We start from the raw sequence: 25,930 nt of genomic DNA on the forward strand, positions 1-25,930 counted from the left end.
ATATATATATACATATGGTTTTAAAAAAAGATTTAAAAAAAGTAATCTCCATACCCAACGTGGGGCTCAAACCTACAACCCCAAGATCAAGAGTCACATGCTCCACCAACTGAACCAGCCAGGTGCCCCAACAATGCCATATTTTTTAGGAAGACTGCGCAAGTGTTCATCAGATACTCAAAGGAATCCATGACCCCAGAAAGAGTAAGAACCACTGACTTAGTGCTTCCCAGAAGTTTCCAAGAATCCATGCTAAGAGGAGCATGTCTTAACAATCACAATTAATTTCAGTTTCCCAGAGAGTCTATGTCTTATACTTGTGGACCATGCTCTCTTGGAGGTCTACTTATCCACACAGCTCTTCCATGCTCTCAGAGTCACCCTCAGTACAGAATCTGATGCTCATTCTCCCTATGCTGGGATGAGAGCATGGCCAAGGACCTGTGACAGGCACCCTGAGACAGGATAAGCAAGACACTCACCTCTTGCCTGCTATAGTGGCATCGCCTGAAGTCACTGTGGTGTCCCCAGTAAGCATCTTGAACGTGGTTGTTTTGCCAGCTCCATTCACTCCCAGAAGACCAAAGCACTGAGGGAAGACACACAGAACTGGCCTCATCCTAGAGTCTAAGAAGCCTAAGGAATGTGAAATGTCAGGCCCTAGGGCAGGTATGTGGGCAGGTGGGAGACATTCTAGACCTGTGCTGCCATTACAGAGGCCACTGGCCATGTGTGGTGCGGGCTAGCAGGATTTGCCACCCCAACATATGCCACTTTGGCATAAGGATGATTTTAAGCTGAAAGCAATTAAGTAGCAGCAGATACGAGAAAAGCTCTCTGTCCTCCCATTTGCCTAAAAGCAGGACTTAAATTTATAAGGTGTCTCTTCTTCCCCTCTGTACCAGGAAGAACAAAAGTTAACTGCCAGAAACAACTTTGAAACCTTGGCCTGGAGACAGCACCAGAGGAATCTACATAGCAAACTTTGCTAACTAGACTTTATCCGCCATTACTTTCCTCCATATTTGCCTTCCTATAATTTGCCACCCCTACTGACTCCAGGTTCTTTCCCCTTTGTCTTGTCACTTCTCTGAAAATGTATCATTTCATCTTTGCTAAGATGCGATGCAAGCCCAAGTTCTAACCACCCCATGTGTCATTCACCTCTGATGGGTCCCTTGTGTAGGTGCCACACACGTGCTAATAAATGTCTGTTTGTTTTTCTCTTCCTAATGTCTTTCATCAGTCAAATTTACAGTGGTCTACCCAGAGAACCCAGAAGAGTAGAGGAAAGAGGATTTCCTCCCTTACAGTGACTACTGAGCACTTGAAATGCATCTAGTCTGAATTGACATGTGCTGTATGTGTAAAACACACCCTGGATTTTGAAAACGTAAAACAAAACAAAAAACAAACATAAAATATTGAATCAATAATGTTTTATATACATTACATGTTGATGTGACAATATTTTGAATACTCTGGGTAAAATCAATGATCAAGATTAATTTCACCTGTTTTCTTTTTTTTCTTTTAATTTTTTTTCAGGTGGCTGCTAAAAAATTTCAAGTGACCTCTGTGGCTGCATTTTATTTCTTTGGGATAGCTCTGCTCTAGAAGGGAGAAGAGGTGTGCACAGGAGTCCACAGGGTACCCACCTCTCCAGGCCGGACTCCGACACACAGCCTGTCCACCGCTGGGCTGGAGGAGCCTGAATAAATCTGCAAGATGTGGAGAAACTGGACTGAGAACTGAGAGAAGTTAGAGAGAGCAAGGGGCTAAGGATGGTTTAGGTGAGAACTACCAACATGAGGAGGTTATACGTTGGCACAGGTGTTCAGAGAAGTGTCGTGAGCACTGGGAAACCTCAAAGCCAACCTGCCGTGCAGAGAAGGAACGGAGAAGGCTTAGTGAGGCTTGGTTGTAGGGGCTCTCACCGAGGCCCTGTGCCAGTGCCCAAGATGAATACTAGGGAGAATGCTCTGGAATTAGGTGTTCTTGGAAGACAAGTTAAAACACAGTTCTGACAACCTTGCTTAAGATCAGGAAAATGAATTGCCTGCACGGGCATATTGCTGATGCTACCAAAGGCAAATTACAATGTTGTAATTATGTTGTTGTGCCATTTCTGGATCCAACTGGCACCTCAAAACTAACTCACCTCCACCTATTCCCTTACCTTGGTCAGTTCATTTAGCCTTAAGATATCAGTTTTATTTCCCCCACTAATAATTCTTTGTCTTTCTTCAGCCACATCATCATCTTCATCTATAATGGGCTCCTTAGCAGGCTCGGCAACCCTACAGGAGGGAAAGGGGACAGGACTGAGTTGGTGTACCGCGTCCCTGGAACTCTCCTTTTCCTATTACTTTCTTCCCGTTCCCTCACTTCAGCTCCAGCCTTGCCTTATATCCCCTAATGCTTGATTCTCAAAAGGCCTCCAAACAGGAGAAGAGTTAGACATTAGGCAGAGAAGGCAAGTCCTTGAGTCCAGAGTCAGCCTTGTTCCCAGGTCTGGCCTACCCATGTGTGACCTTGGGCATGTCACTAAACCTCTCTAAACGTCACCTCCTTCGACCATATGGTAGGGAGGGGATAACAGTGTTTACCTCATAGACCGTGGAGAAGATGAACTTGGCACAGCCTCTGGCAAAGAGTCAGAACTCAAAACCTGGTAGCTGTTATCATTATTAAGACACTTCATCTATGGTAAGCACTCAGTGAATGTCACCCAGCTCCCACTTATCTTTAGAACTAACTCCTCCACCAACCTTTTGGTCAACCCTTGCTCCCCAGCCTATGCTGGTCTTTCCCAATTCCCAGCTTCTGCAGGCATTTCCAGGGCCTCAGTGTTCTCTTCCTCCTGCCCTGCCAAACAGAATCTTCCCCATCCTTAAAGACACAGCTTCTTCTATGAAACCCTCCCTGACCACCCTGGCCTACAAACTTTCTTTCCTCCCTCACTGGCCACATCTAATTCATGTCTAAATCTTGCCTTGCTTACCATTTATCCAATCAACCTATTTTTCTCCATCTCCCAATGCCCTGAACTCCTATTCAGGCCACCAATGACTCTTGCCTTGCCTGGGTGCCCAAATGGCCTCCTGTCTGGTCTCTCCTTCTAGACCTGGAAGATCACTCACCTGCCTGATCAAAACACCCCAATAGCTCCCTGCTGCCTTCAGGCTTAAACTTGAAGTCCTCATCGAGGTGAGAGAGCATTTTAGGACTTGGCTCTGCCTACCTCTCCAGGCTCTTCTCTCAGCCCCTTCTCCCTCCCCCTTCACAGCTATCCTGAACTCTCCACATGTTAGCATGTTCTCTACCAAAAGCACCCTTTCTTCTGTCCTTCCCTTCTTCTCTTTGCCTGGTTGCCTCTCAGCATAGGCATGGGTGTGGGCTTCCTAAAGCCAGAGATTGTGGAATGCTTCTCTGGTGCTGTTTCAGGCCTAATGTGGAAGACTTGCTCAATTGTTTGACACAGAGTTTGAAGCTAATGAGTCTGTTTTGGTAAACAAGTCTGCCTCCTCCCTCCTACCCCAAGGTCTCTTCAAGATGTGGCCAGAGGTTCGGAAGGGGGCCTGTGAGGGCTGAGGGTCCCTGGACCACTGTCCCTCATAACCAGCACCACTTCCTGGTCATGTCATTTTATTCCAAGTGTGTTGACACCTATTATCTCATTCAATCCTCACGACCCTGTGAGTAGGGAGGTAGATTCATTTCTAATAACTTGATTTCTGGTGGATCAAAACCTAATATAAGTCTTCTGAATCTTTATTTACATGTGACCAGACTCAGCCTGAGAGGATGATAGGATAAGAAACGAAACACTGTGATTTGCAGTTCAGGACCCTGTGCTGAGCCCTAATAAAGGTCTGTCAGCCTGGATTGCAGAGGACTGCCTTCTGGAAATCTGAGTGCCCATGTCAGAACGAGGCCAGGCCTGGGTAGGGAAGAATGGCACAGCTGGGCTGGGTCACAGCAGGCAGACAGCCCCACCTCCACCCCCACCCAGAGGGGCACAATCGCTTCCCCTACACTGCTCCTGGCTGCAGTCACCTTGGATGTCACCCCCATCTTACTACTTGTCTCTACTCTCAAATCTCTAATTAGCAAAGGGCCCCACTTTGTCTATTTTTTTATGAATGCATAAATCTGTTTCCCAGTACTTTGGATCTCCCTTAAACGTTATCATTTGCAATGCTATCATCCAAATTGAAATGAGTATCTGTTAATTAACTGAGAGGGATTAAATATTAGTGACTGAAATTAAAAATTGTAATTTAGGGGCACCTGGTGGCTCAGTCAGTAGAGCGTGTGACTTCAGCTCAGGTCATAATCTCGTGGTTCGTGAGCTCGAGCCCCATATTGGGCTTGCTGCTATCAGTGTGGAGCCCAACTTGGATCCTCTGTCCCTCTCTCTCTCTGCCCCTCCCCTGCTCATGCTCTCTCTCTCTCAAAAATAAATAAACCTTAAAAACCCTGTATTTTAAATACTTTAGAGTTTAGATTCTTCACAAACTCCAATGTGCCTATTTTAATGTGTCTCTCCTTGTGTTATTCAGTACAAGCCAGGCTTTAAGAGTGTAAAAACCATCATGGAGTGGGGCTGGTGAGGAGAGACGACCACATGGATATGAAGCCAAGTCCCTGGACAGAAGCAAGGAGCTGCCCTTGATACCCTTAGGGCAGCAGCCTGAACGTACCATCGGATGAGAAAGAAGTGGTGCTGGATGAGAAGAGTCAGGAGGAAGTACACCACCCCTTCTACTGCCATGGCAACCAGGTTCTTCCCAATCAGGTTCCACTGGAATGGATTTGAAGAGTGCTCCTCACCTGGGGACAGGAATTAAGTCCATTCAGCTGCCCTAGCTGCCCCTAAAGACCTAGTCACAACATTTGGCCCAGTTAGACCAAGCCTCAGGCAAAGCAGTAAGTGAGAGCTGAACCCACGTCTCATCTCAGCCTCTTGAGTCAGAGTAGGGAAGAGTAGGAAGCTAGTCTTGACCCCTCCTATGGCTCCTCAGCCACAGAAACAGAGGCACCTGATCCCTCCTGGGGAGTAGGACACTACCAGAACAACCAGGTGTCCCCCTCCCGCCCCAGTCCAGGCTGCGGGTCTGGCATAGAAAGTCCGGAGGCATCCCTCCCACACGCAGAGGATCTGGGGCCATGTTCCACAGGTCTGGAATGCCACCCACCAAACCGGGCGTAGACATCCGTCACGGCCTGGCTCAGTGCCAAATCAATGAGGCCCCGGCCCAGGCAGAAGTGGGGGAAGATAATGAGCAGCATCCTCAGCATGGCGTTGAATCTGAGTAGCGTCTGAAACATGGAAAAGCAGGACAGTTAGCCGTGGGAACCAAGCCCACCTGCCCTTCCTGAGCAGAGAGGGGCCTGGATGCCCTCATAAGGTGGAAGCAGGGGAAGGCCTGAAGAGACAGGGGGCCTAGCAGCCAGCCTGGCCACAGGAGGGATCTGTTACACAGAAACAGAGGTTTTAGAATACTCACAGGAGATGCTGCTAGCCAGGTAGCCTGCCTGCCTGGGGAGCTGTCGTTGCAGACTCACTTTGAAATTACATGTGAGCCCTCCAGGGCATTTGTTTCCAGGAGGTACAGCAGCTGCTGGGACTTTGGCCCAGGCTCTCTCTCCTTTGGTACAGCTGTGAGCTGTCACTGGGTCCTGAGGCTCTTTCATCTGCTCCTAGCCTAGCTTGTGCCAAAGGAGAGAGGGGACCTGCACGTCTTCCAGCTCTGCTTCTCAGCTCCCACAGGACAGCGAGGTGTCTGGCTGCTGCCAGTAGAAAAGAGAGCCAGGGACTTTCTGGTGTCTGTGTTGAGTTGGGGGGACTTGTTTTCAGATGGTCAGACTGTGCTTGCTACTTTAGCCTAGCGATGTTGGGCAGACCCTCCCCCAAGACGGGAGAGGGGACACCGAGGGGCGAGGCTGACCAGGCTGAGGCTGACCAGGCCGAGGCTGCCCACTTCTCTGGCCCATCCCTACTGCACAACTGGCTTCTTCCTGGTCTCCACACCTTTGCTCATATGACCTCCTCTCTCTCACTCTCCTCCCCATATCCCCCCTCCCCTGCTCCCAGCATGATGCTTTTTTGCCCCCAGGCCTTTGCACCCCCAGCTTCTATTAATCATTGCTGTCAGGAAAGAATGCTCTCTCCCCTTCTGTTCTTGGCAGATTCCTGCTCTTCTTTAGAAAGCCAGCTTGAATAACCCCTTCTCTCATAAGCATTTCCAGATTCCCGTGTAACATACCTACTTCTCTCTTCTAGTACTTATAACATTGCCAGCCAGGGCTAATTACTTTTTACTTGCCTACTGTCCTCACTAGTCAGTGGTTCCCGGAGAACAACCAGGTCCTAATTATTTTGGTGTACTTTCTAAATACCTTAATCAACGATTAGCTCAAAATAGGTACTTCATTGTTTGTGACATGGGCTAATAAAATTCTGCTTATTCCAGGCCAGGCTCAATTGTGTTTCCTCTACCCAGATTCTCCTGATCCCTGTAGCCCCGTTCTTTTGGCCCACTCTGATCTGTAGTGTTTTATCTGTCTCGTTCCTTTGCTGTTCTACCACACACTGTGTTATGGGATGACGTGTATGGTGGTTCATATTGGTTTCTAGCTTGGTGCACAGGTCACTTCTTGACTGGAACAGGAGTTCCAGCAGGGCAGGATAAGCGGGTCACCCTTGTTTCCATCAGCACATCCATCACACGGTGTTCACCTGGTCGATACCTCTTGACTCAGTAGAGACAGCAGCTACTGGGACCTGAGAGCCTGCTGAGGGATACTGGGAATTTCTGCAGCATCTGTCTATCTGATAGCTTACATGAAAGCAACCAGGCTTTATGCAGGGGAAAGGAGTATGATCAGTAAATGTTGGCTAAATGAGTGTAACCCTCAGCGGGGAGAATGTTTTGAGTTGCTCTGAGCTTACTCTTTAATTATTCTGAAGTAACACAATTTTTTAAGACTTAGTGGGCTGTGAGCCCAAGACAAACAATTCTGGAGAGGAGGATTTTCAGTCTGCCAGAAGACTCTGCCATTGGCAGGGTCTGTGTTCTTTCTCATCCATCTCCCTTCTGGGGTCTGACTGTGACATGTTACATTTTTTTTTTTTTACCAGTCATGGGAAATTTTGGGTTTTATTTCTTGCTTAGTGGCTGCAGAAAGTCTGACAAGGTCTGGGAAAGCATCACTCAGGAGGCCATGGGATGGGGGGGACAGGGGGTTAGTTCAGATTTGCCATAGGTCCTCCTAGCAGGGCCTAGGGGTAGGAGTAGGGACAGGGGCCACAGAACAGCAGTGCAGATGTGCTGGCCGGTGCTTACACTCTGAACTACGAAGACCTACTAGGGGAGGGACAGGCTAGAGAGGCCACTGGGGACACAGGCATGTGGTGAGCCTACCAGTGCTTGAGAGTGCTCCAGGCCAGCCACAGGCAAGGCTCGGACACACCAGGCTGGGAGTGGGAGTGCAAGCAGAAACAGCCCTGGAGCCACTGCCATTGTTTTAGGGATTAGTCTGGCCAGCTCTTTCTGGGCAAGGAGAAGTCTGGGGAATGTGGACAGGTCAACTGTAATTTATAACTCATAAAAATGAATCATCAGCACCATAAATTCCTAACCCTATCTTCAGGATTAAGTTTCATGCAGTAAATGTTATTCTGTTACAATTTGTATAAGAAAGTGGGAGAAAGAAAACATATACATTTGCCATATACATTTACATGTACATTTGTTGCCAGAACACCAACAAACTGAAATGCAAGTTTGCCTCCTAAGTGACTGGGAAACAGGGGTAGGAAGGAGACTTCCTATGTGCCTTTTTGCTCCTTTTAAATTTTGAAATCACATGAATGTATTCCGTGTGTGTGTGTGTGTGTGTGTGTGTGTGTGTGTGTGTGTGTGTAGAAAACTGAACACCAAAAGTCACCAAGGAAATCCTGAAAGAATAAGAAAATCTAAAAGCTTAGGATCACAAAAAGTCATTTATAGCTTGCAGAATGAGCTCAGAAAACCATGACACTCAGAGCACACAAATAAACTTAAAAGAGTTAAATGAGCTTAAAGAAAAAAAGGAAGGAAGGAAGGAAGGAAGGAAGGAAGGAAGGAAGGAAGGAAAGGAACGGAAAGGAAATGAAAGGAAGGAGAGAGGCAGGCACAGAGGTAGGCATGGAGAGAGGGAGCAAGAGAAAGGGAGGAGAGGAGGAAGCAACAGTCATGTATGCACTAAGATTTTCCAGCCACAGTACTTGCCCATGGCTCTATCTGACCATCAAATACTCTCTAGTATTTTAGTAATCAAACAAGAAAGCCATGAAAGTTATGCTTACCTGGTTATTCTCAAATAATTCTAAGATGAAGGTGATGGCACTGCTGTTGATGCCGATGAACAGATTGGCACAAGACAACGCCACATAGGCTGTGCTGGGGATATCAAACAGGAAGGATGCTGGGTACATCATGGGAATGACTGCCCATCTGTGTGAAATGACATAACTCAGTGGGACAGAACTCCAGTCTCTATTCCATTTTCTGTACCACCACTAAATATAACACATTCCCTTCACACGAGGTGACATGTTTGAACTGGCGGGAGTCCCAGGAAGACCAGAAAGCTACTCCATCCCTTGGTCTTTGTTCCTTATCTTTGAAGGGAGATAATAATGCCTCCCCTGACCACCTATGGGGGTTTGGTGAGGAGCGAGTGAGATGGTGGCTATGAATGTACCTATAAACTACAAAGCCTTTCACAAAGCAGAGGGGGCAGTCTCTAACCTGTAATGCTTCCCACTCTAGTCTGGATCACCAAACCTGAGCTAAGATCCCAATAGGCTCATCATTAAAATTCACTTGAGTTGGTATGTCACAGTCAGGCTGGTTCCTGAATTCTCTATTTCTTTTTTTTTATTTATTTTTTTAATTTTTTTTCAACGTTTTTTATTTATTTTTGGGACAGAGAGAAACAGAGCATGAACGGGGGAGGGGCAGAGAGAGAGGGAGACACAGCATCGGAAACAGGCTCGGAGCCATCAGCCCAGAGCCTGACACGGGGCTCGAACTCACAGACCGCGAGATAGTGACCTGGCTGAAGTCGGACGCTTAACCGACTGCACCACCCAGGCGCCCCTGAATTCTCTATTTCTAAGAGAGAGGAATAGAGACCATTGCTCTGGCAGGACTTTACTGACCCACGTAGGAAGGATCAGGTATCACTATCTCCATTTCACAGATGAGGAAACTGAGGCCCAGATTACTTGTCCGTGGTTACAGGACAGTGTTATACAGTAAGAGGTAGGCCTGGATATAAAGTTGCATGCTTTGCTGTATGATTCTATGGGATTTAATCCTTGTGTCATCCTCTGGCCCTGACTCAGGAACAGCCTTTCAGCTGCAGTCTTCTGTGTGCAAATAACTCTTGGCCAGTACAGCTGGAAACACTGAGATGGACAGGCTGGCCACGGATGAATCAGAATCAGAGCTGGGTGAGGCATGGGAGAGTGACAGATCCCCAGACTCTGGTCAGGCCACAGTTTGTGTGGAAGAAGATTCATTTGAGCCCCAGGAACACCTCCATGTGTGGAGTCAGAAACAGAAGACAGACAAATTCCTTGTCGGTAGCCACACACCCTATTGGGTGCTGGAAGCTAACATGGCTGCCAGAAACTCTGTTTTTTTGTCAGAAGAGCATCCCCCTCCCCCAGCTTTCCTTTAGGCAGCATTAGCTAATGCCAAACAACTCACCCGTACAGCATGAGCAGTGCAACAAGGGCAGGAAGATTTTCCGGAGAAGTGTAGGCTTTCTTCTGAAACCCAATAAAGATGCCCACCACCAAAGCAGCGCTCACAGTATAATTCATCTTGAAGAGAGGAGAACAAGGCACTTAACCTCTAGAGACCTCTATTTTCAGTTCTATAAAATGAGGGTTGGGGCAGACTCCTCCAGGACTTATTATGGTCTGGGATTCTGATTCTGTCTGAACAGTTCTTAGTTAGCAAACATATGTTAAGTCATCCTTTGTCCTCCTATTCCTCCCCACTTCCACGTCCCAGTGCAGGAAACTTTCAGCCTATATCTTTTGAAAGAATGAATTATCAAATTCCACCTAATCTTTCATTTTCTCTTTCTAACTGGTCACAAAGTCCTGTTGATTCTACTTTCTAAGCATGTCTCTGGATTCAGAAAAAACTTAAAATATTTAGGTCTTGGCCTCATGAATTTCAAACAGATGTTACCATTTTACCACTTTATCCCTTTTCTTCCCTTCCTACACAATTCAGTCCTAAAGCTATCAGGATGGACAGGGAGAGGTGGGCACCCACAATGGGGTTACAGGAGGTGTCACAGCGGTCCCAAGCAGGATGAGAACCTGAGAAGAGTGAGGAGAGCATCCCACAGAGGGCCGGCTGGTGTGGGGTATTGGAGCATGTCCTTATAGGGGTCGATCTGGTTGGGGCTATCAGAGCCAGAGCAGAATGAGGAGGACCTCCACACAGGGGGCAGCTGGAGCAACTAGAGGGGGATGTCCACATGAGGGAGAAGATGGTGGCAGAGATGGGAGACTTGGTCCATACAGGTATATCGTGCAGGCAGGTAAATGAGTCAAGGGTAACAGAAGCCAGTTCCTCACTCTTGAGGAAGAGTCACAAATATGGAAACACAGAGAACCCATGGTGTTGGGATTGGAAATGGAGGTTTTAGTGAGCTCATATTGTTTGGTGTGTAGACAGAGAAATACAGATGTAAATGCATGTATATCTATGTATATACATACATCTCTCTCCATTGAGAAGGCCTGAAGCCACTGATACCTCAGTGGCAGAGAAAATATATAGCCCTGAGATCTTGGTTTCTGAGGATTATTTTCCATAGGAGGGAATCAGCGTTTCACAAGGAGATGGCTGATTCCAGGATAGGGCTGAGGGACGTGCACGATGAGCCTGGAACATCTCACTATGCCAGGGAGCATGGAGGTGCTCAAGCAAGATGAAGACACAAGTCAAGAGAAAACAAAAGTTGGCTTGAAAGGGCTCCCACTGGCCAAACGGGATAATCTGAGCATCAAAATAAATAAGCATGGTATCAAACTGTAATTAACACAGGAACCATTAATCCACATGGGTATACATAAATAAATGGAAAGTCTGATAACAAATAGGATATTTACATAGCTTCAAAGTACCTCTCCCCCAACTCTTATCAATTATAAAATGGAGGAACTCAGCAGACACCTTGTGACCAAAGTGACCATCATCAGTAATACAACAAAATGAAATCAGAAGCTACCTGATCAGATGCAGTGAGAAGAACAGAGTACATTCATGATACCACTGAATGATACCACCATTCACGATAACCTGAATCTAATCATAAGAAAACTTGGGTCAAACTCAAAGAACATTTTACAAAATAACTGGCCTATGATCTTTAAAAGGTCAAGGTTGTGTGTATCAAGAAAAGACTGAAGAACCATTCCAAATTGAAGGAGAGTGAAGAGAGAGGACAACAAAATGCAGTGACTCAGAGCTAGACTCTTTTCTAGAAAAGACATTATTGGGGCAATTAATGAAATTTGAGTGGGGTCTGAGGACAAGATGGAGGTGACCCACCAGTGCTAGTGTCCTGATGTTGACAGTTATGTTGTGACTGTATTGGGTGTGTCCTCATTTATAGGAGGTAGACACTGGAGGTACGAGGTGTATGTGTGTGTGTGTGTGTGTGTGTGTGTGTGTGTGTGTGTGTGTGTGAAAAGCATCCTGTTGGGAAGTTACCCTGAAATGACTTAGAAAAAAAGTGTTGAACTATTTTTATAACAATTTTGTGATTGTTTCAAAATTGAAAGAAAAACAGATGACATATAAAAAATAACTTAGGGCTGCCTGGGTGGCTCAGTCACTTAAGTGTCAAACTTCAGCTCAGGTCATGATCTCACGATTCATGGATTCCAGCCCCGCGTGTCGGGCTCTGTGCTGACAGCTCAGAGCCTGGAGCTTGCTTCAGACAGAGCTTGCTCTCTCTGTCCCTCCCCCACTTGCACTCGCGCATGTGCTCTCTCTCTCAAAAATAAACATTTAAAAAATAACTTAAAATATCCTATCTGTGCTGAGTGAATGATATAAACAATAAGTGTTTATTCATTCATTCATTCATTCATTCATTCACTCATTCATTCAACAATGACCCTCAGGCATATGTTATCTTTTTGCCACTGGTTAGTGAGGGTGCTAAGCTCCAACACTGTAGATCCTACAGTTCAGATTCCAGGCCAGTCTTAAAATTCTAGAGTCTCAGAAGCATGATGGCATCATATTCACCATCTTCTAACTCTTCATTGGCCTGCCAAATGTCTACTTTGCTAATATCACCTCCCATCGAGATACCCACTCTACCCTTCCAGCCATAAATTTCTCCTTTGGCTCAGAGATCTCTATAGATAGGCAAACACATGGGTTAGCCTGAAGTATAAATTTTATAATCCTTGTCTTTAAAAAAAGTAGAAAGCAAAGACCAGGACTTGAATAACTTTTCAATGCAGGCAAGCCTAGCTCCTTTCATGTTTAAAGCACAGGGCCAGTGTGGGTGGCTACACGTGATGTTCTCATCCAAAGCGAGGCTTGCAGGTTCTGATTCCTCCCCATGTATTGTTTTCTCAGGTAGACAGGACAGAGAGGAAAGAACTTAGCTGCTACTGATGGATTTCTGGTTTTGTAATGTTAAGTGATGAATGTGTTTAGGAAGCTGAGTAAGAGAAAAGAAATCATGTCTTTATAAACCCTAGTATTTATCATAATTATTAAAAACCACAGTGAAAAAAGGTGTTTGTGTTGGCCTCCACCATGATACATCTTATCATAAAATGAGGTAGAGACTCACGTTAGTCTTAGAATACTGGGATAAAATAAAGGATCTTGTTACCCACCCACAGTCCCCAGAAAACACGAGCTGGTATCATAATGATCCCTGCTACAATATAACTAAGCCTTTGCTACCAATTTATTTGATCCTGTGGCCTGTCATAAATTAACCCACCCTGACTTCTTCCTGCTCCCAACAACCTTGGTTGTCAGAGAGGTGGTAGTCTGCTGTTGACTTGATAAATAATTTTTTCTTTATGTTCCCTAAAGTGGTGGCTAATTGGATTTAATGGGGGAAACAAAGTAAGGCCACTGGGTAGGGTTGCCAGATTTAGCCAATAGAAATATAGGATGCTCATTTAAATTTGAATTTCAGATAAACAACCAATACTTTTTTTTTAGTGTAAGTCTGTCCTATGCAATATTTGGGGGGGTGAGTGGGATATACTCATACTAAAATCATTGTTTTATCTGCAATTTAAAATTAACTGATGTCCTATATTTATTTGGTGATTCTACCACAAGGGAAGTTCCATCCTCCCCCTTTTAGGGGTAGGTCAGAATGTAAGAAGAGAATGTAGGATGAAGGACCTCTTGATATTACCTCTTCAGCTCCAGATTATGTCCAGAAGGCCAGCCTCATGCCTGCAGTGCAATGATTATTCAGTGGGTCAGAAGGCCCCTTGGTGCCCTCACGCAGCAGTTGTTAAGCTGAGCCCCACATCCTTCCCCAGCTCGGGGCTTCTAATTCTGTGCCTTTCAAAGAGACCGCGAACACACAAGGCCCTCGGCACAGCACCTCCTGTAGCCCTGACAGTATGAGAGCCCCACCCTGCCATGTCCCCTCAGTCAGAGCAAACACCCGCCACCTTGGGCCTTGGAGGCAAGGGAGGTGCCATGATCTGACACTTACAATGTCCCAGAGGAAGTTGGTCAGCCAGTAGGTTATGGGGCTCACTCCACTGATAAACTGGAGGTGCTTGGCTTTGTTTACCCTCTCCTGGATCAAATAAAGGACAAAGCTGGCTGGGATGAAGGACATGGCGAAAATCACACAGATGGCAACCACAGCATCTACCGAAGTAGTCAGCCTGCAGCAGGACGAGAGACAAGGGGAGATAGAGGTAAAGAAGGAGGAGCAAATGCAGGAGAAAGACAAAGTTAGGGGCGCCTGGGTGGCGCAGTCGGTTAAGCAGCCGACTTCAGCCAGGTCACGATCTTGCGGTCCGTGAGTTTGAGTCCCGCGTCAGGCTCTGGGCTGATGGCTCAGAGCCTGGAGCCTGTTTCCGATTCTGTGTCTCCCTCTCTCTCTGCCCCTCCCCCGTTCATGCTCTGTCTCTCTCTGTCCCCAAAATAAATAAATAAACGTTGAAAAAAAATTAAAAAAAAAATTATTAAAAAGACAAAGTTAGACTCTGGGAAGTCCTCACCCATCTCCAGGTAGCAGTCTCCAGAATCCCCTTCAGTGGCTGGAAGCTTGTCGCTTCACTCAATTGTGCTACTCAAACTGGGTCAAGGTTAAATGGGTATCTGTGGCTTCCTGTTCCACGTTACAACTGAATACTAGTATTAATGTGAACATTGAATATTTTCTATGTTAATATGATAATCTAAACAAATTTTATTATGTTTTCTAATTATCTGTAGATGGTATATAGAAATGATTCTTATATTAATCTCATATACTATAATGTTCTCATTAGTTCTCATAATTTGTCAATAGATAACTTGAATTTTCTATGTAGAGCAATAGGGTGTGTGAAATCTTGTTAAGTCACGTTTTCAAGAAACATATCACAACATGGAGAAATGTTCATAATGTAAATTTAAGTGAAAAGAGTACAGGCCAGTTACATAGAAGCTTGGCTCTATTCACCCTTCCCTTGATTGAAGAGAAAGCATGTGGCTAAGGGGGCAGGTGTGGGCTGAAGTCCAGCCTGAGCTTCACATACAAACTATGACCTTGGTGTGGGGCAGTGCCCTCACAGAGAAAGGAGCGCTTTTTGTGCTGCCCTGATAAAACTACAAAGAACATGATCCATACATATAGTAAAAACAGAATAAATAACTGGAAGAAAACACACAAAAATGTTTAGAGGCAAAAACTGTGTAGGGTTACAGCAAGTAAGTTTTTAAAACCCTATTCTATAAACTGACATATAAAAAAATAAATAAAAAATAAAATTCTAGGGGCGCCTGGGTGGCTCAGTCGGTTAAGCATCTGACTTCGGCTCAGGTCATGATCTCACGGTCTGTGAGTTCGAGCCCTGCATCGGGCTCTGTGCTCACAGCTCAGGGCCTGGAGCCTGTTTCGGATTCTGTGTCTTCCTCTCTCTCTCTGCCCCTCCCCTGCTCATGCTCTGTCTCTCTCTGTCTCAAAACTAAATGAAAACATTAAATAAATTAAAAAAACCCTATTCTATAAACTTTATTTAATGAAATATACTATTTCATATACTACTTTTATAACCTCAGAAGATTCCTATTTCTTATTTCAGATTCAAGAGGCTTAGCAGAAGACACAGAAACTTGGACTGAGTGAGAACTGGTGTAGGATAGACTATTCTTCCTTAGTTTAGGGCCTCAGAGGGTATCCAGAGGAAGGCCAGAAGGGACCAGGGCCCAAGTTTTAGCTGATGACATTTGACATGTTCAGGGCCCAGTGTTCAGGGCAATATACTGGGATAGGAAAACGTGGACCCTCACAGCCTACCAGAAGAATTCTGCACTAACAAAGGCATACCCACCAAAAACAGGCCTCAAATGGAGCACATATACTACAAAATTGCACAAGATTATTGTTTTTTACTGCCAGAAAATGTGCAGTAAGAACCTAAGCTTGAGGAAGGCAAAGATCTATTGATATCTTGAAAACCTGGTCATCTGAGGGATATTACCAGAATCTAAGATGATTACTTCTGGGGAGATGAAAGACTGACTCAACTTTCCCAGTTCCTGGCAGTCACTTTGCATACTGGAAAGGAGAATATTTGTGTAAGCTCCAGGAGCAACTTGTTATCAAGACCTGAAAGGGAAGAGAACTATATACATGCTTACTTTCCAAATAAACACTAAGAGAAAGAATGGCCAAACAGTTTGGTACACAAGGCATTTGAAAGTCTCATGTTCATGTGTGCCTGATTTAACAACCTTGGCATCCAGCCCAGCAGCTCATGTTAGTGAGAATCCTCTTGGGGTGTCCAAAGAATGGAGAGGGTGACAAGCAAGCTGTGAGGTTGGGGGCCATGGTGGCTTACACTGTGATCTCTGAGAGCTGCTCCTTGGTCAGGTTCAGGGGCTGGCTTATGACGGTGATGCCATACTCCTCAGGGTTCTTGTCCTTGTGCAGGCTGGCCCGTAAGATGGCGTTATGAGCCACGTTGAGAAAGCTCACCAGGGCATGCCAACCTTTGTTGTTAAACCATACCTATGGGACAGAGATAACAGGCTTTGTTAGGTGGTGCTACAGCTGTTTAGAGAAAAAATGAGCTGCAGGAAAAAGAATGTCAGGAGGAAGAAGGGTTTGGCAGCTGGAAGACATTCCATGCTAGATTTCAACAGGAGAAGGGATGGAATTTAATTAAGCTGGGAAAACAAAACTAAAATAACTAGTTTATGCGAATTTTTAGCTCTAGGGCAGATTATATAGGGCCCATACCTTAATGTTGTCTTCAGTTTCTAGATGTTTCAGGAAAGCAGGCATTTCTTTAGAGGCCTCTCTGGTGATGGGGCCCTAGAAAACCATAATGAACAAGCACAAGGGTTTCTTCCCTGCTTAGCCCTCATGATCATTTGTTTCATGATCACCAGCATGTCAAAAGTTCTATTCAAATCTTCAGTCTGTTTACATACCCCGCTCACATTCATTATCTGGCCAAGGTGGCTTAAAAATCCAACGAGCGCTTCCCCAGTGATGGGAAGAACCGGGAGCTTTCCTCCGATGGAAATTCCTCCGTACCTGACAAGGGAACAAGAAGTCCTCAAGTCAGTGCCATGAACTGTGCTTGTGCTGCTTCCTACTTGTCAGTAACTCTCTCAGGTTCTGAAGGGAAATGTGTACTTTGAGGGGGATTTTCTGGACCAGGGAACAACATGGCTCCACTTTACAAACCTACTATTAACACTTCCATGTTGCCTCCGGGATAAATCCTAATCTTTACTGAGCTTGGTCTCTGCCTACCTCTCCAACTTAGCCCCTCCTCATGCCTTCCCTCAAGTGGCATATTCCAGCCACATCAAATCACTTCCAGAGCCCCTGATGGTCCAGGCTGCCTTAGTGTCTCTGCCTCTGCGGGGCTGCTAGCTTCCTGGGAGTACCTTTCCCTCTTCTAAGCAACTGGCCAACTCCAACTCATCTGTTATACGTCATCTTCTCTTTGAAGTCTTCCCTGACTCTCCTTACACTCCAACCAATGATTCCTTTATGGGTCCACTTCTGTGCTTTGCAGGCACTTCTGGCAGCAGTGGGCTCACCTTCATCTGGTCAGGATCAGTCCCGCTGGGCCTCTCTGTCCGTGCCTCTCAACCCCAGCCTGCCTCCGGCAGCCCCTCACCATCCTCTCTGCCTTTAGCCCCATAATTGGGGTCCTAGCATTGGCTCTCCTGCTCTAACCGATCTTCCACAGTGCTTGGAAGTCTCAAACACCGATCTGAGCCTGTCGCTCTCTGGTTTAAAGCCCTTCAGTGGCAGGATAAAAGCCAAACTCCCAGACAGGATAAAATTAATGTGCTGCTTAGGCAAGGCAGAAGAGGGGAACTTTATTTCTCAGGGATTTAAACTGCACCCCCCCCCAATATTTCTGCTTCAACTGAGGCCCCACACTTCCCTCTAGGGGGATTTCCCTTTCGTGGTCCAGACTCTACCCAGGAAATCAAGTCAACATCAGCTCTGCTTTCATTGTAGAGGTCCTATTCCTGAGGGACCCCGGGAGGACAGCTCATTCTTAGAATATCCCTGGATGATCCTCCAAACCTCTGAAACCATTTGAGCCTCCAGAATGTCCCAGGAACAGGGTGAGTCTGGGCCTGGGCCAGACTCCCTGAGGCTCGAAAGGGATGTGCCAGAGTGGCAGGGCTTAGGTTATGAGTCCTCTCACTGCAGCCTTCTACACTGTTATCCTTGTGAAGTTTTAGAACCCTCTCCAAGTGACAATGCTCTGGAACTCCTCCTCAGGAAATACCACCTCCCATATAGATCCTCCGAGATCAACTGCTGAGCACGTTCTGTCAGAGCTACATATCCTTCAGGACGTGTCTTGTGAATTCCTGAGTACATACAGAGCAGCCCACGTGGCTTTGAGGTGTGGCTTTTTTTTATGTGCAATTATTTTAGAGGGATATGAGATTTTAATTTCTTACAAAAATAGTTTCTTACCTCTGTTCATTGACCCAGAATTTGCTCTTTAAGCTGAAAGCCAAAACAAATCATACGATGAATACCATAAGTAAGGCAGTAGTGTTAACTTTCCTTCCTAAACACTCATTGGGGCAGCTCAGTCCTCCAGGGCAGTTTTGCATTTCCTGATATCCAAACAGTGTGGAAGCCTCCAGGCCCAAGGGCTGAACCCAAATACACATGCAGAGGAAGGACCATACTCCACCATTGGCTCTCCAAGTCACATCCCGCATGCTGGGCCCTCTGGGTGGCCCTGTGGTCAGGTCATTTGTCAGACCATCTGGACCCAGAAAAGATGGACCACTATACCAGTTCAGAGTGAAGACTGCAGCCCTCCCATCTTCCATCCTGCATAAATAAGACTCTAATAATTACCTGCACGCTTGGGAAAAGTTCTGACTTAGTCTAAGCCCAAAGTTAAGGACTGAATTCCAGCCAATCAGGGGTAAAATCCTAAGACAAGAAATGAGCAGATGCCAATTCCAGACCTCATAGTTTAGGCCCAGAAACTATCACGGTCATCAAGCACAAAATCCCAAATTCCATATTGCAAAAATTTGTTGCTGAGAACAAAGTTTGGGTGGTTGCTGTTTATTATAGTATTGAATAAATTCTATGCACTCTGCTCTTAATTTTTGTGCTTGGATGGCATTTTTCATTTTGCTAACTGCTGGCTTGGCACTGCCCTCTCAGCAGCGGCTCTCACCACCAGCAGTGTGTTCTGAGTCCATTTATCCCTTGTTCAGAGTTTGATAGAGGAAGCAACTGAATGCATTACTAAAATTAGTATGTTTTAAGGCCTCAGAACACATGGGGACTGGATTAGGGTTTCCTTTGACCCTCTTTTTAGAGCATGCGGTTCTGGATCTCTGATAGGGGCTGCTGAAACCACTCACCCCGGGGTGGAGCCTGATAAGAACAGCTGCAGAGCTGAGAGAAGCGAGCACTTACGGAAGAGCTCACTGGCATACTAAGGCAACGGAGGTGATAATTTACAGCAATGTGCAGTTAACCTGGCCAACCTGTGGGCTCACTCACACACTGCCATCCCACTGCCTTTTTCCCATGTTGGTCTGATTTTTTTCCTTTCTCTTCTTTGCTTCTTACTTCCCCTCTTGCTTCTCTCCTTTTCTTCTACCTTTTCTCCTTTACTCTCCCTCTAAATGTGGTCTCTGTTTCTTAACCAGTTAAAACATGAGGCTGCATTACCGGATAAACTCTATGCTTTCTTATGTTACTTTTAATGCTGCATGGGTTAAACTTTAAGATGGGTTGGCTTAAATAAAACAAAACAAAAAAAAAAAAACAAAAACAAAATTAATCCTAAATTACATTTTACTTGTATATGCCTCAATTGTTTTTTTTTGGTTGGATGAGGCCCTCAAATCAGGGAAAAGAAAATTTTCCACTGCCCTGATAGTTGATACATTGTGAGAATAAACTATCTTCTGTCTCTAGTTAATATTTTCTACAGGAAGCCAGGATTAAAAGTATGAAAGAATCTCTTCTTACCTGCTTCGTATAAGAGCAGGATATGTTTTTACCAAGAAGTCAGAGATGTTCCTGTTTGTAAGATCTTGCAGAATTTCAGAGCTGTGCTGTATTCTCTGAGGCAATGAGACATCTGTGTTAATCACCTTGGAATCTGATGCTTGTTCTTCTCCAAAAATTATTTATGGACTCAGCTGCTGGGAAAATACTAACTAAAGCACTGGCATGTGCCTAATTCCCACACTAAAAAGTGGGAGTCGTCTTTGGCCCCTCTCTTTTCTCCAATCCATTTTCAAGGTAGGATAGAGCCAACTCCAAAACAAATATCCTCATTCCTCCGGTTCCAGACTGCCACCCTAGTCCAAGCCTCCCCTCAGATCTCACCTGGACCTCGACACAGACTTCCAGACTGGTATCCCTCATTCAACCCTGGCCTTCCAAAATCCATTTTCTCCCTAGAAGCCAGACCGAGCTCTAAAAATATAAATCAGAATACCCCACTCCATGCTTTCCATACTCAAATAACCCCTGGGATCCTCTGAGGATCATCACCACGGCTGCCATGGCCTCATGATCTGGCCCTGCCCTGCTCTCTGAGGCCCTCTGCCGCCACTCTCCTCACCATCCCCACCTATCTTCCCTGCATCTCCAGTGCACACTCCTCATTCCTGAGGTCGCTTTGCACTTGGCAGTGCCTTCTGCCTTCTTTGCTCTGCCCGGACAACCTCACACGGCTAGCTCTTCCTCATTCAAGTATCAACCTACATTTTTCTCCTCAGAGAAGTATTTTATATTTCTAGTCATTCTCGATCATAACCTACTGCTGTATTATCTTCACATCTGCATCTCTGCCTGAAATTTTCTCTCCAGTTGATCTGCTTGTTTCTCTGTTACCTCCCCATAGGACATGAATTCTGTGAGAGCAGGGACTTTCTCTGTGGTGTCCCTAGCACTCAGAATAGTAGCTGGAATGTAGCTTAAACAATAAATTTGTGACATGAATGAAAGAAGTCAAGCAGTGCCTTATAATTTACAGATTGTAATAATACACTTCAAAATATATCTAGAACTGGAAGCTTATTTCGACTTTAGAGGATTCAAAAAGCCCATGAGTTTGGCCACCAGGTGGCAATACTACTTTAAATTTGGGTCTACACTGTTCAGTTTCTGGTCAATCAGGAGCCTGGGGTGTCAGGGGCACCACCCAGATGTAGCTGAGGGGATTTTTGGTGGCATTAAAAACACATCACGGGGGCGCCTGGGTGGCGCAGTCGGTTAAGCGTCCGACTTCAGCCAGGTCACGATCTCGCGGTCCGTGAGTTCGAGCCCCGCGTCAGGCTCTGGGCTGATGGCTCAGAGCCTGGAGCCTGTTTCCGATTCTGTGTCTCCCTCTCTCTCTGCCCCTCCCCCGTTCATGCTCTGTCTCTCTCTGTCCCAAAAATAAATAAACGTTGAAAAAAAAAACAAAAACAACAACACATCACATATACCATCACATACCATTCCTTATATTTTTATATACTTTCTGTCACCCTTCCCCATTCCCATTTTACTCCTTTTAATTCATTTTCTTCACTTGGTTCCTCAAATGCTAGGAGAACTACCATCTACTGACCGCTTACTGTGAGCCAGACATTGTATTAAATTCTCCATATATGTTGTCTCCCTTCATCCTTATACTCTTATGAAAGAGGAACTGTTGCTTTAATTTACAGCCAGAGAAATTGAGGTCCAGAAAGCTCAGCTAACTTGCACCAGGTTACAGAACTTGTAGGTGATTGGTCTAGGATTTCAATCTCTAGCTGTCTGTTTCCACAGCCCAGCTATTTTCACTCTATCACCCTGTATTCTCACCAAGCTGAGAATGGTACCCAGGGGACCAAGCTACCCTGGTAGAACCTAGGCTGGAACAATTGCTGGTGCCTGGTAATTTGTGAGAAAATTTTTTTTTAATTCTGTCAAATAAAATACTCCTACAACTTGATCTCTGTGCCTTCTAGAAGTTAGGGATGGAGCACTTCCACCTCAGGGCCTACCACCATTCAAAGAATGTTAGGGCAGCAAGGGACCCTAGAGAAGACTGCATCACCATCCCCGTTTTCCTGATGTGTACAATTCACTACCTCTGAGTGAAGCCCATACCCTTTGGCCTTATTTCAGGCTGAATACAAGAGTGTGTCTGAGTGAACAGGGTGAGTGGGTATAAATATGAGTATGTGAGACACACACACACACACACACACACACACACACACACACGGCACCTCCTGTGCAGATGCCTGAGATTCAATTTTGTTTCCAAGAGAAGCATTAATGATAGTGAGGAAATGCAGAAGTGACCAAAAAAAAAAAAAAAAAAAAAAAAATCACAGGAACTGGCTCGTCTTTTCCCAAGACTCGGCTATGGTGGTCTGTTAAATCCCACCCCGCCCAGGGATCAAGGACTAACTACTGAAAAAAAGTTCCTAAGCTAGGCGGGCAGCTTGAAGGTAGGATTCACAGATGACATGAAACCTCACGCAGCTATGCTTAGCCCTCTTTCCCTGTCTTCCCAGCCAAGGACTTGACATCCAGTGTCTCACCCTCAGTGTCCTGATGCTGGATATACCTGAGTGGACACGGTCACAGGGCCCCTCAGTAATCCCAACAGAAGCAAAGCTTTCTCTTGGGGTACAGAGAATTGGGGCAAGTTCCCTGATTCCCTACTATGGAATCTCTATGATGCTACAGTGGCTGAGTTGTGATTCAAAGGGAAAACATATTGCTTGAGAAGTATAAAGCCATATGCTTTTAGCATAAAAAAAGAGAAAGGAGGATGCTCACAAACACAGAATCATTTACAGGCCAGCAACTGTGACTGACGCTATGGTAAAATTCAGTTGTCCCCCATTATGTGCTCTAACTTTCTGCTGTAGGCCATAGTAACATACTTTTATCTTGGGTACAAGGCCACCCAGAATAAAGACTATAGTTCCTAGTCTGCCTTGATGTTCAGTTGTGGTTAATCATGTACAAGAGAAAGTGCAGTGTGGTAGCTTCTGGAAATCTTTCTTAAAAGATGGTGTATTTGCACACTGTCCTCTCTTCTTCATCCCTTCTTCTATTCTGCTGCCAGAGAAGTAGATTCTGCCATCTTGGGCAGTGAGGCTGAGGCGTGTTTACCATAGAGGAGCAACAAAACACAAGGTCATGGACTGCCTGCAGAAACTTTCGCATGAGAGAGAAACAAACTGCCTCTTATTTTACTCACTGTTAGCTTGAGGTTGTCATCAATTGAGTTTACAGTTTCTTTAGTTACATTATTTCATTGAGTTCTCAACATAATGCTATCAAATAGGTAGCTACCTTTAATTAAAAGTGAGGAAATTAAGGCTCAGAAAGGCCAAGTAACCAACCCAGGGCTCTCTGATGCCAATGCCAGTGCTCGTCCCACTGTGTTACACTATGATTGTCAGGGAATCATCAGTCACTGGTAAATCATTAGAGAGGGCCACACAAGGCCCAATTCTGTGCAAGTCAGCTGTGGGGCTTGTTAGCAACTAAACACAGGGTGAGACTCCTCTGGCCCCTTTCACTGTCTCTAAAACCCCTGGGAAAGACTCACTGTGATACATTAGGGGATTCAGAACTCCCAAGAGAGGATGCTGCTCAGAGAAAAGCATAGGTGGCTGTGTGTGTCTGTGTGTGCATATGCATGCATGTGTATGCATGTTAGTTACGTGGCACATGGCAAACTTAATTAGGTTGTTAACAAGAGTGCAAATACATATGCATTTGAATGGACACTATGACACTGCTTATAATGGAAAAAACTGAAAACTCACATGTTCGACGAGAGGTTAAATAAATTAAAATAAATCGAAACAGGTATAGTATGCAGGCATGAAAAACAATGATGTAAATGGATACTTATTGACTTGAACATATGTTTTAAGTGAAAATGGCAGGTTTTGAGACAGCATTTTGAATATAATCCTGTTTGGATGGATAAAAAGCAAAGGTTATTGGCTATCTCCAATTATTTTTTTCTTCTGACTTAATGGTATTTTCTAATCTTTTTGTAACAAGCATACATGACTTGTATATTTTTTTCAATGTTTAAAGTTTTTTTTGACTAGAATGAAGAGACAGTGCTTGGTGGAAAATGAAGCTATTGGATACTTCTCTAATTGGCTGTGATAGAGCCTTTTAGCACCTTTCTGAGAGGACCCCAGGACTCACCTGGCTCTTCACTCAGCTGTCAGTTTGAAATGTTAGTTGGCTAGAAACTCAGGAGGCACAGTGTATTACTTTCCCTAATCCCTGCTGTCATAGGCAGATTCGGGGCCCCTGGTTTCCCATGGAGGGTCAAGGTACCTGAGGGGGTGGGAGCCCCCCTGCGCCCTCTGGGCACTCAGGGAGCATGGTGAGCTTCTCTCTGGTGCTGCACCTGCAGGAAGGCGAGGGGTCGTCTGGTGTCCATTTCTGCTTCTGGAACAGGTGGGTGATGTTTGGGGACACAGACGGAGTCTTCCAGGGGGTTGAGTTGCCACAGGGGTACTCCCTCATGGAAGGCAAAAAAATATTTCACAAGCAGCTCCAGCTGATAAAAAAATCCCTAAAAATGAGAGATAATGCCCAACCCTCTCCTTAGCCTTTCCTCTTTCTCCTCAGACCCATGCATGCATGCATTTTCTTCTTCTATTCTTGGGAGGTTAGTTTCTGCTCAAAAAAAAAAAAATCAAGACTAGAATTTTGTTGATTGATTAGGTGTGGGGCTGGGCAATAATTATCTACTTTGTGGACTGTTTTATCTGCTTTCTTCCTTCTGCCACCTCTAGCTGTTGAGAAACAGAAAAAATAAGAGTTTGAAATTAGTCTATTTTGGCCCTTATCTATATCTGAAAAATACCGAATGAGAGCAGTTACAATTATATTTAAATTGTTGGATTTTTGGTGGGTTTCAACTGCTTTCTATAACTCCCTTCTCTATACTTACAGCAATAATTGAAAGTTAGCCATTTATATAATTAATGCCACTCTTGGTCCAATTAAACAACAGCACATCCCCCACCTCCTTCCTTTCTCTGTTCAGATTCCTTTCAAATAAGTGGAAAGCTTATGTCAGTTCAGTATGGAACTTTCTATATTGAGAATTATAGAAATACAGAGCTGCCGGTGATGCAGGGGCTTCCTATGAAGTGGTGACACCCTTGCACATGGGTGTCGAAAGAGAGGCTGGGGGACAGTGAGGGATATGGAAGCACCCATGTAATAGAGAGCTGCACTGAGGTGGAGCCTCTCTCAACCTGCCATCCCAGAACCCCACCATCAGGGTCCCCCTCCCCGGGAGGGGCAGCTGGTGATGGTAGGACGGGGGTGCGCAAAGACTTACGGAAGCCACTCTTCCTTCAGGCAGCGGTTGCCAAAGCCCGGCTTGTTCAGGAGGACGTCTGCAAGTGCTGCAAGCTGCTCACTGCCTGGCTGGTCCAAACTAGACAGAGTGACAGGGGCTGAGCTGATAGACACGTGACTGGGACATAGGGACAAAGCAGCCAACATGCAACTTGACAAGTGTTTGTTGAATGGCTGCTACATACCGGGCACATACACAAGCCACAGAATGCTGCCTAGGAGTGGTCATAGGTCTTCCGAGAAGGGAGTGTGCTACTCAAACATGCCCAGTGATCTAATGCCATATCATGTCTGTGCCTCAAAAAGGTGGAGTTCAACCCACTCACCCAACCTTTACTTTCTCTTTCCTTACTCTTGGCAGTCCTGATTGTCCACTTGGAATCACCATTTCCAAGTGGCAGGTACACTAACTTCCTTTTGGAGGGCAGTCCAAGGACCCCTACCACATTAGCTGCTGTCCCAGGGAGTCAAAAGGTGAAGGTCCACCACGCAGTCTGACCTGGGAGCCCCACAACCCATGGGAGCGAATGATGACCTTTAGGGATGAGAGAGACTATGCACCTGAAGAAAGTGTACTGCTGCCCATACATCCAGGGGTGAAGGATCAAAGCAGGATATTCACCAAAGGGAGGGACGATGATGGAAAGCATCAGAGCCAAAAACACAAAAGTGGCCGGGAGCACAATCTGTTAGAAAATAAACATGGCAATGTGGGCTGTGGTATGTTAAAGACACACTCCCACACCAACACACAGACACACAGACACATACA

At 45.5% G+C, this 25,930-nt stretch overlaps 1 protein-coding gene across 4 annotated transcripts in view; it reads right to left on the reverse strand.

The window, feature by feature from the left end:
- Nucleotides 1-25,930, reverse strand: part of ABCA4 (ATP binding cassette subfamily A member 4) — a 133,810-nt gene that overhangs the window by 15,626 nt on the left and 92,254 nt on the right. For all 4 annotated transcript variants that reach the window (XM_040471025.1, XM_040471024.1, XM_040471026.1 and 1 more), the window contains 16 exons: nucleotides 25,720-25,844; nucleotides 25,139-25,237; nucleotides 24,121-24,307; nucleotides 19,786-19,880; nucleotides 18,253-18,285; nucleotides 16,731-16,836; nucleotides 16,537-16,611; nucleotides 16,136-16,305; nucleotides 13,792-13,969; nucleotides 9,768-9,883; nucleotides 8,357-8,504; nucleotides 5,202-5,325; nucleotides 4,707-4,836; nucleotides 2,180-2,300; nucleotides 1,659-1,721; nucleotides 483-589 (listed from right to left, as the gene is read on the reverse strand). In XM_040471025.1, the coding sequence (XP_040326959.1) occupies nucleotides 483-589; nucleotides 1,659-1,721; nucleotides 2,180-2,300; nucleotides 4,707-4,836; nucleotides 5,202-5,325; nucleotides 8,357-8,504; nucleotides 9,768-9,883; nucleotides 13,792-13,969; nucleotides 16,136-16,305; nucleotides 16,537-16,611; nucleotides 16,731-16,836; nucleotides 18,253-18,285; nucleotides 19,786-19,880; nucleotides 24,121-24,307; nucleotides 25,139-25,237; nucleotides 25,720-25,844 (1,877 nt within the window). The remainder of the gene's footprint in view (nucleotides 1-482; nucleotides 590-1,658; nucleotides 1,722-2,179; nucleotides 2,301-4,706; nucleotides 4,837-5,201; nucleotides 5,326-8,356; nucleotides 8,505-9,767; nucleotides 9,884-13,791; nucleotides 13,970-16,135; nucleotides 16,306-16,536; nucleotides 16,612-16,730; nucleotides 16,837-18,252; nucleotides 18,286-19,785; nucleotides 19,881-24,120; nucleotides 24,308-25,138; nucleotides 25,238-25,719; nucleotides 25,845-25,930) is intronic.

The sequence above is a fragment of the Herpailurus yagouaroundi genome, unplaced genomic scaffold, assembly GCF_014898765.1.
Source record: "Herpailurus yagouaroundi ecotype Mexico unplaced genomic scaffold, PumYag 77, whole genome shotgun sequence".
NCBI lineage: Eukaryota > Metazoa > Chordata > Mammalia > Carnivora > Felidae > Herpailurus > Herpailurus yagouaroundi.